The sequence below is a fragment of the Diadema antillarum genome, unplaced genomic scaffold (assembly GCF_040938485.1).
Source record: "Diadema antillarum isolate AM-2024a unplaced genomic scaffold, OU_Dant_1.0 seq00001251_RagTag, whole genome shotgun sequence".
NCBI classification, from domain to species: domain Eukaryota; kingdom Metazoa; phylum Echinodermata; class Echinoidea; order Diadematoida; family Diadematidae; genus Diadema; species Diadema antillarum.
The window spans coordinates 49,770-66,494 of NW_027272037.1; the positions used below are offsets into that span (position 1 = coordinate 49,770).

Here is a 16,725-nt window from a genome sequence, read left to right on the forward strand (position 1 = left end):
CTGTAATCTGAATCACATTTTTTTTCTCTTCATATGTTTGTACGATGTTGCTGCCTGTATCGTGAGAGTGAACTGAACGGAATGAAAAGCAGGGACCGAAAATGTCTCTAACAAGGCTCAAGTTTGACATTATACCAGCATCGTGTTCACATGCTTCAAGTGTGATCTTTCTTCACGGATCTGGTAAGGATTTGTATAAAAATTATGACAATCTGACTAAAGAGGGAACGTCTTTTTCATGTTTTAGCTTTGGCGTCTGATGCGTACAGTAGCTGCACTCATTCAGTCACTTCAATCCAAGGAGGTTTTATAATGGGGAGTTCCAACTGCCTGGCTATTATCAGTTGTCAGATTTCTATCGATGTACAAAAGAATTCCACAGGTGCACTTGTGCCTATGATGATCGGTGTTGGACGCCGCCGTGTTGCTGAGCAATGTGAAGATTCATTTTGAACGTTTTTATGTTGGCCATATTTTTGCTTACCTCCGCCAAGGGAGGAGTTATGTTATACAAATGATGCACAGGATAGAGTGCATCTCCACTAACGCCACGAAATAATCCTGTGCATCACTTGTTTTATAAAATGGGTCGAAAACTAACAGCATTTTTCACGTACCTTTAATTGTGGATCAAGATGTTCGTCCCAAACATTTACACACGTCGCACTCGAAAATCTCGTACATATTAAAGTACTGTACAGTACGTATAAGAGTATACGTACGCCACACATGTTATGCACACAAGAAAGGCCGGCCGGCAGCCCGAACTAGAAGTTGTTTACAGGATTGACAGCGCGTATAGTAGCGCGTGACGCACTTATAACAACTGATTGAGTGCGCACGTCTGCTAGTGCAAACATTGTGACGTCGGCCGTGGATGTTAGTGAGAAATTAATACAAGCACACGTGACTCATTTCAGCGCTTCCAATTGGCTACATTCTTGAACCCATTTTATAATATACAAATGATGCACAGGATAGAGTGCATCCACTAACGCCACGAAATAATCCTGGGCATCATTTGTTTTATAAAATGGGTCGAAAACTAACATTTTCACGTACCTTTGTAAGATGTCCGAAGATGCTCGTCCCAAACATTTACGCACGTCGCACTCGGAAATCCCGCACGTATGAGTACTGTACGTATACGTACGCCACACATGTTATGCACACAAGAAAGGCCGGCCGGCAGCCCGAACTAGAAGTTGTTTACAGGATTGACAGCGCGTATATAGTAACGCGCGACGTACTTGTAACAACTGATTGAGTGCGCACTGCTAGTGTAAACATTGTGACGTTAGGCCGTGGATGTTAGTGAGAAATTGATGCACGCACACGTGACTCATTTCAGCGCTTCCAATTGGCTACATTCTTGAACCCATTTTATATAATTATAATTTCGTTTACCGTTGGTTTGTTAGTTAGTTAGTTTGCCCGTGTGCAAAATAACTCAAAAAGTAGTAAACGGATTTGGATAAAACTTGCAGGAAAGGTGGAGAATGACACAAGTAACAAAAGATTAACTTTTGGTAGTGATCCGAGAATTTGGGGGGAATTTATGAAGGATTTTTAATATTTTGCCAGGTAGGGTCAATGAACTTGGGAGTTCTGGCCGTGCGTATTTGAGGTTTGCATGCGCGCACTTATGTGCGTGCTCTAGTTTCTGCTCGGGCGAGGCGCGCCATGCAGCTGAGGGTTTATGACGTAACAAAGGCCTCTATATTGGGAAATCAGGTGACTTGCTATAATTACATGGGTGGAAATCACTGACATCTTTATGGAAGAAAAAGATCAGTGGTGGATATAAAGCTGCATGCTTGGCGGAGGTCTGTGCTCTCAGAGTGCTTTTCTAGTTTGTTAAATGAAATGAGATTTCACTGAATGATAGAACATCACTGTAAAAGTGGATATTTTGACACGACTAATTTTTCGCGATTGGCTGGATAAGAGTTTCGCGTGTTTTTAATAACGCAGAATCAAGACATCACGCACAGGAACATATCGCAAGCAAAAATATTCGCATGCTTTTATTTTCACCCTAGTTTCTGGTTGCGTGAAAATTTCCACTTTTACAGTAGTAAAAGAATACCTCAATAGTCCCAGAAATTTGTGCAAATGTTTGTGAAAATTTTTAACACTGTACCATCCTGGAAAGCATGGTTTTATCACTTTTCCGCTTAAATTTAATTTCCACAAATGAAACTAGGTCTTCTGAATCTAAGAAAAGTATTAAAGATGGAATACACATTTGTAATCTTCAAGTATAATTCAGATATATAATAAGATTTTGCAGTAAAGTGAATATCAGTATTTTTTTCACGGTTATTCTAGAAACAGTTTACTGTAAAACATGATATATTGGCGGCATGAATTTTTTGCGAATTGGAACCGACAGCCTTTTTTGCGGCACAAACTTTCTGCTATCAACTGCCACTGCACTGGCATTCAATGTATCGAGGTAGCGTAGACAAGAACTTTCACGCGCATTTTAATTTTGCGAGATCTTGGCGTGCAAAATTTGCGAAATTAAAATGCACTCGAACATTCCTCATTTTACAGTATTACTGTTATAACTATTGTTCACATTTTGTATAGAACAATTATTGCTTATATTTGAACAATGGTTTTGTCCCAAATTCACATTTTAGAACAATTTTGAAGCGCTATTCAAAGCTGGCTTTTTGTTTCATCTGCAAATGGTGTGATATCTGTCGGGATCAATCAGGATGTTAATCTTGTTTTCTTTGTTTGTGTCCTCTTCTACTTTCATTGCTTGCATTTCTCCTTTCACAGGTGATACTGCCGATGGCTTACAAGATTGGCTCTCCAGTATACTTGGGAGGAGATTTTCATTCTCCAAAGCCAGAACAATATTTCCAACAGCACCACTAAGGTAAGGGGTACCTACCTTGTATCTCATCATCTGCATGGACCAAGTGAGCACAGATTCGATCCTGGTTCGATCAAATTAGTGATTGTATGTTGAGTTGGCTTTTATTGCAACTGGTCGACAAGTTGCCCTTCATAATCTTATTTTGACAAGAAGAAAAAAAATTTTGTTAAATAACATATCTGCATGACACTAATTAGAAATAAAGACATCTTAAAGGGAGAACCAAAAGTTACATGTAGCACATGTGCTAGCAGAGAATAGTTCTCCCAAATTTTCTGATGTATTTAAAAAAAAGAATCAGAACATAGTGTGGAACTGCAAATTTATTTCATATCAAACTTAAACTTTTATCATCAACCTTTAGATTTTGATGAAATGATAGCGTATCTTATTGTAGGAATCAAGCTAAGATTGGGAAGTTTTTCTATCTCTCTCTCTTTTTTGGAACTTTTAAATTTCAATCTCTTCGTTTAGACCCTACACGCCTATGATGGGGGCCCCAAGTAATGTCTGGTTCGACCGGAGGAAGATTGCTCCAAATGTCCCAGAGGATCTTGAGACCATCAATCCCATGTGTGAGGAGATTGGCAAACTCATCCAGCAGGAGGTAGACCAGGGGGTTCCCAAGAACAAGATAATCCTAGGTATAGTATGTTAGACAAATATATAACCTCTCAAATTGACCATCTCCCATACAATTTTGTAGGGCTGCTAGTTTTCTCGTCATCAGTGAAGACTTGAGTTACCAAAATCTAACCATCTCACTCCGATAAAAAAAAAATCCTCATCCTGAGACCCTCAAAATACTCCCCCCCCCCCCACAAAAAAAGAAAAAAATATATAATAATAAAAGACAACAGTCTCCAAAATTTCAGATATTCGAAACATTCTACCTGCCCGAGCCAAAAGTTTCAAGACTATCCTGCAGGTGCACCCACTCAATGTGCAGGCATGTGTTGAAATCGTGACTGAAGTATTCAGGAGCATGCTACATTTAACCCGTTGAGGATGGTTTGATTTTGCTACAACACACATTTCCCATAGGCACCTGCCTGAGTATACTGGGGGGGGGGGGGGGGATTCGTCCTCAGCAGGTTAAAATGTAAAATTGTCAAAGCTTCTGCCATAGAAGTGGGGGGAGGGAACTTCAACCCTCCTTGAAACTGTAATTCAAGGTTGGCAGCCCTGAATTATGTTTCTTTCTTACTTTTCTCTTCTTGTTGTAGTATTGGCACCAAATTACTTTCATTACCAGTTCACATAGTGGGGTAGCTTGGCTTTATTCAGGCCGCTGAAATATGGCAGTTGAGTTCCAAGCATGAAACTCTACATGATACACAATTTAGGGGTCTGATGGGATCATGGGTTAAATGTTTACTCTGGAGAGTGATAACTTGCGGCTATAGCAGAGTGAGAGAGGGTGTGTTACTAAAGGTCATCCTGTACCCTTCAGTCAGGGACTTGGAATACCTTACACTTCTTAGCATTATCTTACTTCAGTATATATTAATGGGATGCATTTTGTTATTTATAACCATTATTTGGATGAAGATGATATCACTTGATGAAATCTTTTTTTCAGCATTTTATCCTGATTTTTTTAACCTGATTAAGTATGGTTACATCTTCTGTCATTTAACATTTTCTGAATCTGTCTCTATTCATGAATTTAGTGTAAGCCAAATCATCATTGTTTTGTTTGATTTAAATTCATTCTGTTATGGATTGAAAGTGTGTTAAGGTTGTCATTTCAGCAATTATGGAAATTTAAAAATCATGTCTTCATTGTCATACCTATGAGTTACCAGGACAATGGTATCCAAGTGTTTGAAATCATTCCTCACGAGGTACTAACTAGGCCTAACAAAATTGGTGTACATGTATAATGGATGTGCTGGAGGCTTATCTACTGTAAAACACGATATATTCTCAGCATGAAAATTTCACGAAAAGGAGCCGATGGCCTTTCTCGCAGCATGAAATTTGTGTGACTTACCACTGGCATCCAATGCATATTGTGTAGGTAAGAACCTTCGCGTGCATTTTAATTTCGCGAATGTTGCTGCTCGCGAAATTCGCAAAATTAAAATGCACGCGAACATTCCTCGTTTTATAATACTTGCTAGTACAAAGCTAGTCAGTTTTCTTTGCTGTGTGCTATTTCCCTGACCCACTGTGTATATTGTGGTATTCAAGTGTTAAAGTGGATATGCGTTCAGAAGAGTTAGTGTTATGTAGTAGGCTGTTTAGGCACTGTGACAAAGACTTCAGTAGAGAAATGATATAATACTTCACAAGTGCTTTGATACTTGCTGAGGTTGAAGGAGGGAGATAAACTGCAGACTCAAATGTTAGCCGACTCCTTTAAACTCCTTTAAACTCCTTTAAATGACTTAGCCGACTCCTTTATACATACACACTGGTATACCATTTTATGCGACGTAGTGCAACATGGTCCCCTGCAGTATGCTGACAAAGAAGCCTGTCTACTGTCCTGCATGTTGATGTTATCTATTTTTATTTCCATAGGAGGATTTTCCATGGGTGGATGCCTTGCTCTTCATGTGGCCTACAGGTTTCAGAGGGAACTCGCTGGGGTCTTCGCCTTATCTTCATTCTTAAATGACACCTCCATAGTTTACAAGGTATTGTGCCTGAACTGATATCTTAATTCATTCTTCTTCTTTTTTCTTGTACACTGGTGTTCACAAGGTTTTATAGTAAGTGACAATTAAAATCACAGAGTAGCAGGAGACCTGAAACAGTAGTATTAAAGCTCAATAGATGTGATACTTCGTAAAACACAAGGCTTATTTCATCATTTGTCCAGAGAAATAGGACATACTTACTTCAGTTCATGGAAAGATGTTGCATGCATCTCAAACAACCAAGGAAGGCAACTATACAGTATGTCCCCAAAAAAAAATTACAATCAGATTTTCGAATTGATAACACCCAATATGATTGACCTGTCTAAATGCTTTTTCAGGGTCTTGAAATATAACATTTTAGCTCTAATTTGCAGAAAACCCCATTCATTTTGGTTAAGCGGTCACAGAGAAATGTAGATTTTTGTAAAGCATGTCAGGAGTCTGATTCTTCTCATTTTAGCACTGTGATGCTCTTGTGTGTGAATACAATAGACAGAACTTGGAGGGAAGAGATTCCTGACATCCTCTACAAAATTCCTCATTTCTCTTTGACCACTGAAGCAACTTGAATGGGGTTTTCTGTACAGTAAGATGTGGGCAATGAGTTATAGTTTCATACCCTGAAATTGTATTTAGATCGATTCACTATTTTTAAAGATGTCAGTGCGGAGGGTCCCGTTGTAATTTTTTTTTTTAGACATACGGTAGATAGTGAGAGTGCACTGTCTTTTTTTCCAGACAACTGATACAAGTTAATATGAAGACTTGGAAAGCTGTATACTATCTGATGCCCACAGCAGTTTGGTTGTCAAACTTTGGAACAAATTGTGAGATTTGGAGAAAACAATTAGGTTTTTACCCCATATATATATTACTCACTTTTAATTTTGCTATACATCTTTTGGGAGTTCAACAGAGAACATGAAAATATTGCAGTTTGACATAGTTTGGTTGACACGTGACAGCATTCAACTGGCAGTTGTGCTGTAGGGATAACCTGATGCATTGTACATTCTTCATCTTAAAACAAATGGGAGGTGACTTCAGCATTCAAAGAATATATGGAAAATGAAGTGAACAAATATTGTTTGCTTGTTTGTTTTGTTTTTTGTTTCCCTTTTGCCAAACCTGATGCCAGTTTGAACAGTAGTTTGACATGGTTTGTTTTTCTTCATTGTACTGTGTTCGATTGACAGATTGTGGAAAGTGGCAGAATTTTGCACAAAAAAAAGAAGAAAAGAAAATGGCTACTATTCTGTGAAACATGAGCAGATGTCTTCTTCCACAAGATTCCTACCTGAAATGAATGCCCAGGTGGTTGTATGATGCGCTCTATTTCACTTCCCTTGAAATGTTTTGTCTTTTGTGGACAGGACTTGGCAGGAGCTAGTGCAGAGGCGAAACCTCCTCTGTTTGCGTGCCATGGGGAGCGGGACGAGCTGGTGCTGCATCAGTGGGGCGTTTCCACGACGACAAAGTTGCAGGAGGGAGGGGTGGATGTCGAGTTTCACTCGTATCCTAGACTATGCCACGAGATGAACAGAGAAGAGCTTGAGAAATTGCAGGCGTGGATAGAAGACAGGCTGTCATCGTTGTGACAACGGAGAGCATCAGGATATAGACGTTAGGTACATTTTGGTAAACATTTTGGACACGAGTTCAGTTGTAAGGTACTAGAATGAAAGGTATTCCATAATGATTGATGCTTGAATTTCAACTCTTCATCTTCAGTGCGTGACTTTGATTTTGAGCTTTGAATAGCGTAATAGTTACATTAACATGACTGTGGACATTTCACTGGAATGACAAAACTTTGGTTCAGAATGACACACAAAATGAAGAGAATATTGTTTGATGTCACTCAGGCCGCTTTGGATCTTTACTCTTGATGACTAAAAAAAAGTAAAAATTGTTACGTGTTGATACTTGCTGTGTTTGCATGAAGTAACTTTAATTGCAGCAATTTGCACATTAATTGCAGTACAGCCATCAAAATTATTTGAGAGGAATAGAGAAGCACGGCTTCTTTTACTCATGGCTTGTTTGATTATACCCCACCTACAGCTGTATACATACAAAGTATGTATGGGGTATATAGGAATCAGTCTGAGGTCAGGTGGACAGGTGGTCGGTCCATTGAAATCTCTTGTGGATCAAATAACTCCATCATTTTTTGAGCAATTGACCTGAAATTTGGCATTTGTGACCGCTATCATATGCAGATGTCCAAGACATTTGTCATTGCGTTGCCGTGGTTATAGCAAATTTTCCTAGAAAATTATGCAAATGTTGTGGATCAACTCTCTGTTTTAAGCAATTCAGTTGAAATTCAGTACATGTGGTTATAGATGTAATATTAAGTTGTGAAAGACTTTAGTGAGCATTTAGGAATCTGTTGCCATTGCAACAGCAGCTTTTATACATATTGTGGTAGTTGTCTCTCTTGGCTGCCATCATACCCATCATATGTCATCTCACCTACCCCACCCCTGTCTCCTTGATGCCTTCCTGCCTTTGCTTCTTCTGCCAGGATCCATGTGGGAGCAAGGGACGATACCATGGGGTCACTGAGTCGGTCAGTAGTCCTACTGTATAGAGGGAGAATTTAATTACGTACATTTAGTATTTTGGGATCATAAAGAATGCAGCATTAGTTTTGTCAGGTTGTAAGGTCTGATTGGTTTCCTAGATCCTCTGAATAGTTATGTTCAGGATGGAATCCTGAAAACTTAGTTCATATTCCTAATGTGACATGAGTTTGTTTACATCAAAGTATATGATGTTGAAGTGGAGGGAAGTTAAGATTTGTATCTAAATGTGTAAATGTTACAATGGTTATAGTACAGGATTATTCAGCAAATTACGTTTTTCACACAAATGAGAACTCAGATGAGAATTTGGCCTTTGAATTCGAAGTAGAACAAATGATAAACAATTGATAGGACCATTTTATCACCACTGTCACAATGCATTGTGTACTGGTTCAAGTACTAATGTTTATCCTGGAGTTTTCCATACCTTGTATATTACTCGTTTAGACAGCTTGCCTGCAGAGGCTGTTAATTATTAGACCGCTCACGGTTGTGAACCTCCTCCGCCGTTCATGTGAGTGATCTCCCTGTTTATGCACTTATCGCAGACATGGAAGTAAGCACTCTATGCGGATTGAGAATGTGTACATTGACCGAAAAATGGTGATAAATGCTGATAACATACTTGCAAACAAGTGAAATTCCCTATTTCTTAAAATATGACATTAGACTTCATCTATGACCTACGTCATGAAGTAAAAGAGAATAAAATGCAAAATGATATATGTAAATTATGATAATAAATAACACTTTATAGCACTTAATACTGACATTTCTACGTGTATTGATATGGAATTATATTAAATTGGAATACAGCATGATGTACATATATAACAACAACAATGAAAATTAAGATTGAGTAATTAATAGATGATTTTTAAGCAGTGATTTAAACTTACTACACTTTGAGCATTTTGAAATTGTCCTCATTTTTATTGCCCATGCAATTGGTTATAAGCCAAAATTTTGAAAATCGCTGAGAAACACACAAAGTATGTGAATGCGCTTCAATGCACGTTCTTTATGGTCATAAATCTTGGCACAACAGCACACGATACGACTAATACAAATCTCATATGTTAGAGTCACTAGGCAACTAAGTTATTAAAAGTTAATATCATGATAGTCCATGATGAAAAAAGGTTGAACATTAAGAAAAATCAAGCAAATGCAGAGGTACCTACTTCAATTTTAATTTGAAGGAGAACTGTGATTGTGTCTTCTGGTAAGTGTAATATTAGGGAGTCAAAATCTCCACCATCCACAAATTATTGTAATGAGTATTAAAGAAAACAATTCATGAATTGATGATTTTCATAATAAGATTGATAATATTTTATTTAAACTGCAAATAATCCACCTTATCCATATCACTGGTTAGAACAATTCCAATATTTTTTCTTTTAAACAGTTTAGTGTGATCTAGTGCTGCATTTGCTTCACCAAAGATTCAAAGATGGCATCATCAGGGTTTTGTTTTCCTTCGAACAGCACAGCTTCGTTGCGCATGAACTGACTCGATTCGTCAGGTCGACTCGCGTCATTAGCCCACTTCATGAAGCATGCATGCAAGTTCGTGTAATGTTCATTCATATTGACGATGTGGCCTGATTCGATGACTTGCCACAGAGGAGCAGTAACAAGCTTGTTTATTAGACCCAGCGCTTGAACATCTACCAGGTATTGGCTTACATGTATAAAGTCGGCACCGACTGCTTTTAGGAAATTTGTTTTCCTGGTTCTCTTGGAAGAACTCCCTACATTTCAATTGAAAGAAGAAGATGGGTGTTTTGTTGTGAGTGGGAAAATTGAGTTTGTATGTAAAACAGAAATGTGGTAATCTTTATCTTTGAGGGGATGCAAAATTGCAGCAAGGGTCAAGGTAAATAAACCTGAAACCTGAAGGTGTCCTGAAGTTTCCATTATTGCTTTCCAGCAGTATTAGTGATGTGCATTGTTCCTTCTGAAGGAAGCGCCTTTATCCATTCCTCCGTCTTGTTTATAGGGAAAACATGATAGTGGCTTCATGAGCAAGGATGGTAGAATTTGGCCTTGCAAGCATCAGTTGGTCAAGGTAGGTGAACACTCTTTCTGTGAACTTGTTGCGCTTGTCATCACTCGAGGATGAAACCCTCGGCTGCGGTTTTACTTGAGAGATGCACAATGCATGGGTCTTTGCTACTTGTGCGAGTGCTGGCAGCATGTTTTGGAGGATTGTGGAAGTCGTCCCATCATGCTCATGTGGCTCCGTGAGCTCGTGGAATACAGGGTCTTCATCAGTATCACCTAGAGGAGTTCACATGCCCATGTATTAACTCTTGAAGGGATTCAGTACCCTTCTGTTGTGCTTCCTGGAGTTTGGTATACATGCCAGGAAGGTCCAGGATATTGACTTGCCTCACCAAAGACACAAAGATAGGATCATCAGGGTCTTGTTTCCCTTCAAACAGGACAGCTTCGTTGAGCATAAACGGACTTGATTTGTCAGGTCGACTCGCGTCATTAGCCCACATGATGAAACATGTGTGCAAGGTCATGTAATGTTCATTCATATCGACGATGTGGCCTAGTTCATTAATTATTTACCACAGAGGAGCTGTAACAAGCTTCTTTATTAGACCCAGCACTCGAGCAGCTACCAGGTTTTGTGATTGTGTCTTCTGGTAAATGTAATGGGGAACTAAAAAATGCCACCATCCACAAATCATTATACTGAGAATAAAAGAAAACAATTCATGAATTGATGATTTTCATAGTAAAATTGACAATATTTTATTCAAACTGTAAATAAGCTACCTTATCGATATCACTGGTTAGAACAATTCCAATATAAAAAAAAAAAACAATTTAAGTGTGATTTAGTGCTGTAATTTGCTTCAACAAACACACAAAGATAAGATCATCAGGGTTTGTTTCCCTTCGAACAGCACAGCGTCATTGCGCATGAACGGACTCGATTCGTCAGGTCGACTCGCATCATCGGCCCACATGATGAAACATGCCTGCAAGTTCGTGTAATGTTCATTTTTATCAACGATGTGGCCTGGTTCATTAATGGCTTGCCACAGAGGAGCTGTAACAAGCTTGTTTATTAGACCCAGCGCTCGAGCAGCTACCAGGTATTGTGATTGTGTCTTCTGGTAAATGTAATGGGGAAGTCAATAATGCCACCATCCACAAATCATTATAATGTGAATAAAAGAAAACAATTCATGAATTGATGATTTCATAATAGAATTGATAATATTTTATTTAAACTGCAAATAATCCACCTTATCCATATCACTGGTTAGAACAATTCCAATATTTTTTCTTTTAAACAGTTTAGTGTGATCTAGTGCTGCATTTTGCTCCACCAAAGATTCAAAGATGGCATCATCAGGGTTTTGTTTTCCTTCGAACAGCACAGCTTCATTGCGCATGAACTGACTCGATTCGGTATGTCGACTCGCGTCATTAGCCCTCTTCATGAAGCATGCATGCAAGTTTGTGTAATGTTCATTCATATCAACGATGTGGCCTGGTTCATTAACCCTATTCTAACTGGGGGGGGGGGGTCAAATTGACCCCCCCCTCGACGTTTCGCGCCACGATTTCGCAACGCGCAAAGATTTTGCCGCGTCGTTTCACGACTTTTTTCATCGAAGTCTCCCGCATATTTTGAGACCAAATTTGCGACGTCCGGGTACACCATTTTGAAGTTACGTAATGTTTTGCATATGCATGTCAACAAAAAAACAGCTCAAATTCATGATATCGTGTGCAAATCCAATGCAAATTGTGTTTTTTGGTTAAATTGATACAAATTAGATTATTTCAATTTTTGATCATTGAAATTAATCAATTCTAGTGTAGATAAGCCTGATAAAGTGCCTGCAACAAATTTTGGCAAAAAAACAATAGAAAACAAAAGGTCGAAAAAACAATAAAATACATAAGAAATTAACAAAACAATAAAAAACAAAACAAATTGATATCGATTGTGCTATCTTTTTACATGAAAATTGTTTGATGTGTCTTGAGGAATTCTGACACAAAAATTTAGCAATCCTCCAGTCTTTTTGATGGAGTTATAGGTGAAAATATGATTTCATGCACAAATTTGCATAATTAATTTATTAAAAATAGAAAGGCAATATTTTTCTATTGTATTACAATGTAATCTTGTAGTTGACATCCAGCTCTATCTCCAGGCACAATTTCGCGGCGATCGCACTATCGGCGGCCGAGATCTGAAGGGGGGGGGGGGTCAAATTGACCCCCCCCCCCCCCCCCTCAGTAAAAACGTGGTCTCAAATAGCCCAGTTAGAATAGGGTTAATGGCTTGCCACAGAGGAGCTGTAACAAGCTTGTTTATTAGACCCAGCGCTTGAACATCTACCAGGTATTGTGATTGTGTCTTCTGGTAAATGTAATGGGGAAGTCAATAATGCCACCATCCACAATCATTATAATGAGAATAAAAGAAAACAATTCATGAATTGATGATTTCATAATAGAATTGATAATATTTTATTTAAACTGCAAATAATCCACCTTATCCATATCACTGGTTAGAACAATTCCAATATTTTTTCTTTTAAACAGTTTAGTGTGATCTAGTGCTGCATTTTGCTCCACCAAAGATTCAAAGATGGCATCATCAGGGTTTTGTTTTCCTTCGAACAGCACAGCTTCGTTGCGCATGAACTGACTCGATTCGTCAGGTCGACTCGCGTCATTAGCCCACTTCATGAAACATGCATGCAAGTTCGTGTAATGTTCATTCATATTGACGATGTGGCCTGATTCGATGACTTGCCACAGAGGAGCAGTAACAAGCTTGTTTATTAGACCCAGCGCTTGAACATCTACCAGGCAGTGGCATACATGTATAAAGTCGACACCAACAGCTTTTAGGAAATTTGTTTTCCTGGTTCTCTTGGAAGAACTCCCTCCATTTCAATTGAAAGAAGAAGACGGGTGTTCTGTTGTGAGTGGGAAAATTGAGTTTGTATGTGAAACAGAAATGTGGTAATCTTTATCTTTGAGGGGATGCAAAATTGCGGCAAGGGTCAAGGTAAATAAACCTGAAACCTGAAGGCGTCCTGAAGTTTCCGTTATTGCTTTCCAGCAGTATTAGTGATGTGCATTGTTCCTTTTGAAGAAAGCGCCTTTATCCATTCCTCCGTCTTGTTTTATAGGGAAAACATGATAGTGGCTTCATGAGCAAGGATGGTAGAATTTGGCCTCGCAAGCATCAGTTGGTCAAGGTAGGCGAACACTCTTTCTGTGAACTTGTTGCACTTGTCATCACTCAAGGATGAATCCCTCTACTGTGGTTTTACTTGAGAGATGCACTGTGCATGGGTCTTCATCACTCTTATGAGTGCTGGCAGCATGTTTTGGAGGATTGTGGAAGTCGTCCCATCATGCTCACGTGGCTCTGAGCTTGTGGAATACAGGGTCATCATCAATATCACCTACAACGTAGAGGAATTCACATGCCCATATATGAGCTCTTGAGGGGATTCAGTGCCCTTCTGCAGTGCTTCCGGGATTTTGGTATAGATACCAGGAAGGTCCAGCATATGGACTGCCTTATCCTCCAGGCATCTCCAAAGAGGAGCTGTGGTTACCCTGGTAACAAGACTCAAGGCTCTTCAGCCAGCAATGTAGAGGGACTCCTGGGAAGTGGTCCATTCGAATGCACTCTTTACACTCAAATTTGAATTGAATAGCATGCTCCATCTAGTAAAAATAACATGAAAAGAAAAAATGATGCCTAACTCTTAAAATGTACATAATATCTGAGGTAAACGTAGAATATAATATCAACAGATGTAAGATATATAAAGTCATATATAAGTCGTAAGACATATAAAGTCATAACAACAGTTAATACCGCACTAATATTGTAGTCAAATATAACTACCAGAGAGCGTATTCCTCTATCTAATACTGCAGCTTTATATCCTAGACAAGACTCACTCATTCTAATATGCCCTGGGGGTGTTTCTCAAAGATGCAGTTAAATATTTTGGACTTTTATGGTCACATTTAAGCTTATGTTGGCCTTATCCCTATCAGTGTACAACTGAAACTAACTATTACCATGTCATACTACTCATCTGAACTTTTTGACTATTCACCTACATGAATCTCTTTCTGTTTATCTAAAAAAAAAAAAGAATGAAGACAGAACTCTGACTGTCTCAATGCTATACATGATCCACCTGTAATGGACCCACCCTGTCCAGGGGGCTGTAACAGTCCCCCGGTGAGGCACTCCCATCTTGGCATACTTCCTAGAACCCAGATGATCTTCCAATAATCTTTCGGTGACCTGGTAGAAAGTGAGGAAGACAGGTTCCAGAACTTGTTTCGTCATGTCATCTAGTTCTGCATTTGTTATCATCATGATCAAAGACTTTTTATAAAGATGGGATCTAGCATTGCCTTGCTTGAACTGACTCACTACTTGTATTGAGCCATTGCAGTCAGACCGCAACGTCCTGAAAAGCCTTCGCATTTATTGTACGCGTATGCATGGACCTCACGGACATGAATACGTAATGAGCTGGGAGACTACATTTTTAAAGTATCTGTAAATCTAAACGACATTATCAATCTTCATGATTTATACATCGATAAAAAGCTGAAGAGTTGAACTTTGATGAAATTCGACCACTTAAAAGGTTATGACTGACATATAAAATATACTGAACAAGGAAATTATAAAACACAAAATTTGCATATTTTTCATTTTTCTTAAGGGGTACACTAGACCAACGAAATCAAGGTGGACCAAAATGGAAGTGGTATAAAATGAAAGAAGAAATATCATTGTATGAAAACATAATGACTTTATGTGGACTGATCCTATGAACGGGTCAGGTTGGCGAATAAATCATTGTGTTGTACAGTTAATTTTTGATGAGATTTCAGTTTGCTGCGAATACGCGTTTCTGATTGGTTAATTCCCTCTGAGTGGAGAGTTGAACGAACCTCGCGGAATGACAGTAAACGTGTACCGGTACCTTACATAACAGTAATACGCTGTGTGTAGATGACAGTGTAGGACCCTATGGTGTGTGTGTGTGTGCGCGCGCACAATGTAGGTATACGCGCTCAGGTTCAGGCAACTAAGCAGCTAAGATCTCCACGTAAACAACAAGAACAACACTCCACTCTGATCGACAGTTCAACTTTGGCTTGAACTTTGTTTGCACAACTAGATAGAGTAGCGTGCATTAATAAATAGCATACAAATCAATAATAAAAGATCTAGCACTAAGTTTGTGCACATGAGTTCTTTGGGGCTCTCTATTTCGTATTAGAATAATTATTCCTTATTAATCCACTGTATACATCGCTGAGTAATTAATCTAATGTCATGATACCCTGGGAGCGCATGATCATTCATGTATCTCAAATTGCAAAAAAATTGATTTTTACTTGACGAGACTTTCAATCTTTATTGTTTTCTAAGCGAGGGACCAATTCAGTTCTTACTGTGCTATTATAACAAGTATATCTAAAACGTTGACTATCATTCATGTGGTGATTCAACCTATGAACGGGTCGGGTTGGCAATAAATAGAAAGCCTTGTTCTAATTTGTCTCAGGGTCGTTTGGAAAATATCGATATAATGCAGAGATATGAATAATGGTATCATAAGCTCATTTTATGTATTATTTCAAATATTCACAAACCATGTCAATTAGTCACGGATAGTAGATCTTCATGTCGTCAATAAGTGAATCTCGTAGACCATGCACTTTGTCTCTGAATTATCTCGCAAAATCTCGGGTGCTGAGAAGGACATGCGCAAAAACCTGCGCGTATGATAAATTTTTTATTTGAGCTCATTAACAGCAGCGTTGCGGTCTGACTGATTGTATTGAGCCATGTTTGAGTCATTCTTTGTCCTTCATAAAACATGGCTGTTGCAGTACTCTTCTCTGGGAGTTCTCGATGTCTATGTCTGTCAGACCGCCTCACAGTTCCTCGCACTCACCTCATATTTAGTTAACAAGTCTTGATAGACAACCCTTATATTACTCTCATTAAAAAATAACAATAGTAATCAATGTAGGGAGTGAGTTCCATAGTAATGACCCAGCGTGAGCAAAGGTTCATTCCGTCCACTTTGTGTGCACACTCGGAATAATGAGGAGGGAAGAGTTCTGAGAATGTAGAAGTCTTGAGGGAATGTTTTGGTTTACGAGGGCAGTGTTATACTTTGGAGCAGAGATGCTCAAGTGAGCTTTTGCAATCACTCTTCTCGGGCGTTCATTGTCCGTCTTGTGTAAAACGGAATGACATGTTATCTACTCACTCCTCGTGGTCATGGATGATAATGACTTGAAGCAGAAAAAAAAAATCCAAAACAAAACTGCTTGAGGGATGAGTGACCTGATCTCTGCCAGATGTCAGTTTAGTGTGGTTCATTTTATTTTCATTCTCATTTTTCTTCTAACAAAACACAACGCAGTATAAATCAGAAATTATATCATAAGCATACATTAGAATGTGCGAAACAAAAATTAACAAATAGAGATATACATACATATTGGCAAAGTTATGCTTGGAGGGGATGGGGGGGGG

At 38.8% G+C, this 16,725-nt stretch overlaps 1 protein-coding gene across 1 annotated transcript; it reads left to right on the forward strand.

The window, feature by feature from the left end:
- The first annotated feature begins 53 nt into the window (after positions 1 to 53).
- Positions 54 to 7,566, forward strand: LOC139745304 (lysophospholipase-like protein 1). The gene is made up of 5 exons (XM_071655701.1): positions 54 to 183; positions 2,794 to 2,893; positions 3,368 to 3,537; positions 5,423 to 5,538; positions 6,918 to 7,566. Exons 1-5 carry the CDS (start codon positions 102 to 104, stop codon positions 7,140 to 7,142), a joined length of 693 nt encoding a protein of 230 aa, XP_071511802.1. The 5' UTR covers positions 54 to 101; the 3' UTR covers positions 7,143 to 7,566.
- Positions 7,567 to 16,725: the final 9,159 nt, after the last annotated feature.

Excerpts from the sequence above, each read along its gene's own strand:
- LOC139745304 (XM_071655701.1), top strand. The coding sequence starts at position 102 with ATGTCTCTAACAAGGCTCAAGTTTGACATTATACCAGCATCGTGTTCA. Across the intron at positions 184-2,793 it reads GATCTTTCTTCACGGATCTG|GTGATACTGCCGATGGCTTA; the intron begins GTAAGGATTTGT and ends CTCCTTTCACAG. Across the intron at positions 5,539-6,917 it reads ACACCTCCATAGTTTACAAG|GACTTGGCAGGAGCTAGTGC; the intron begins GTATTGTGCCTG and ends TTTTGTGGACAG.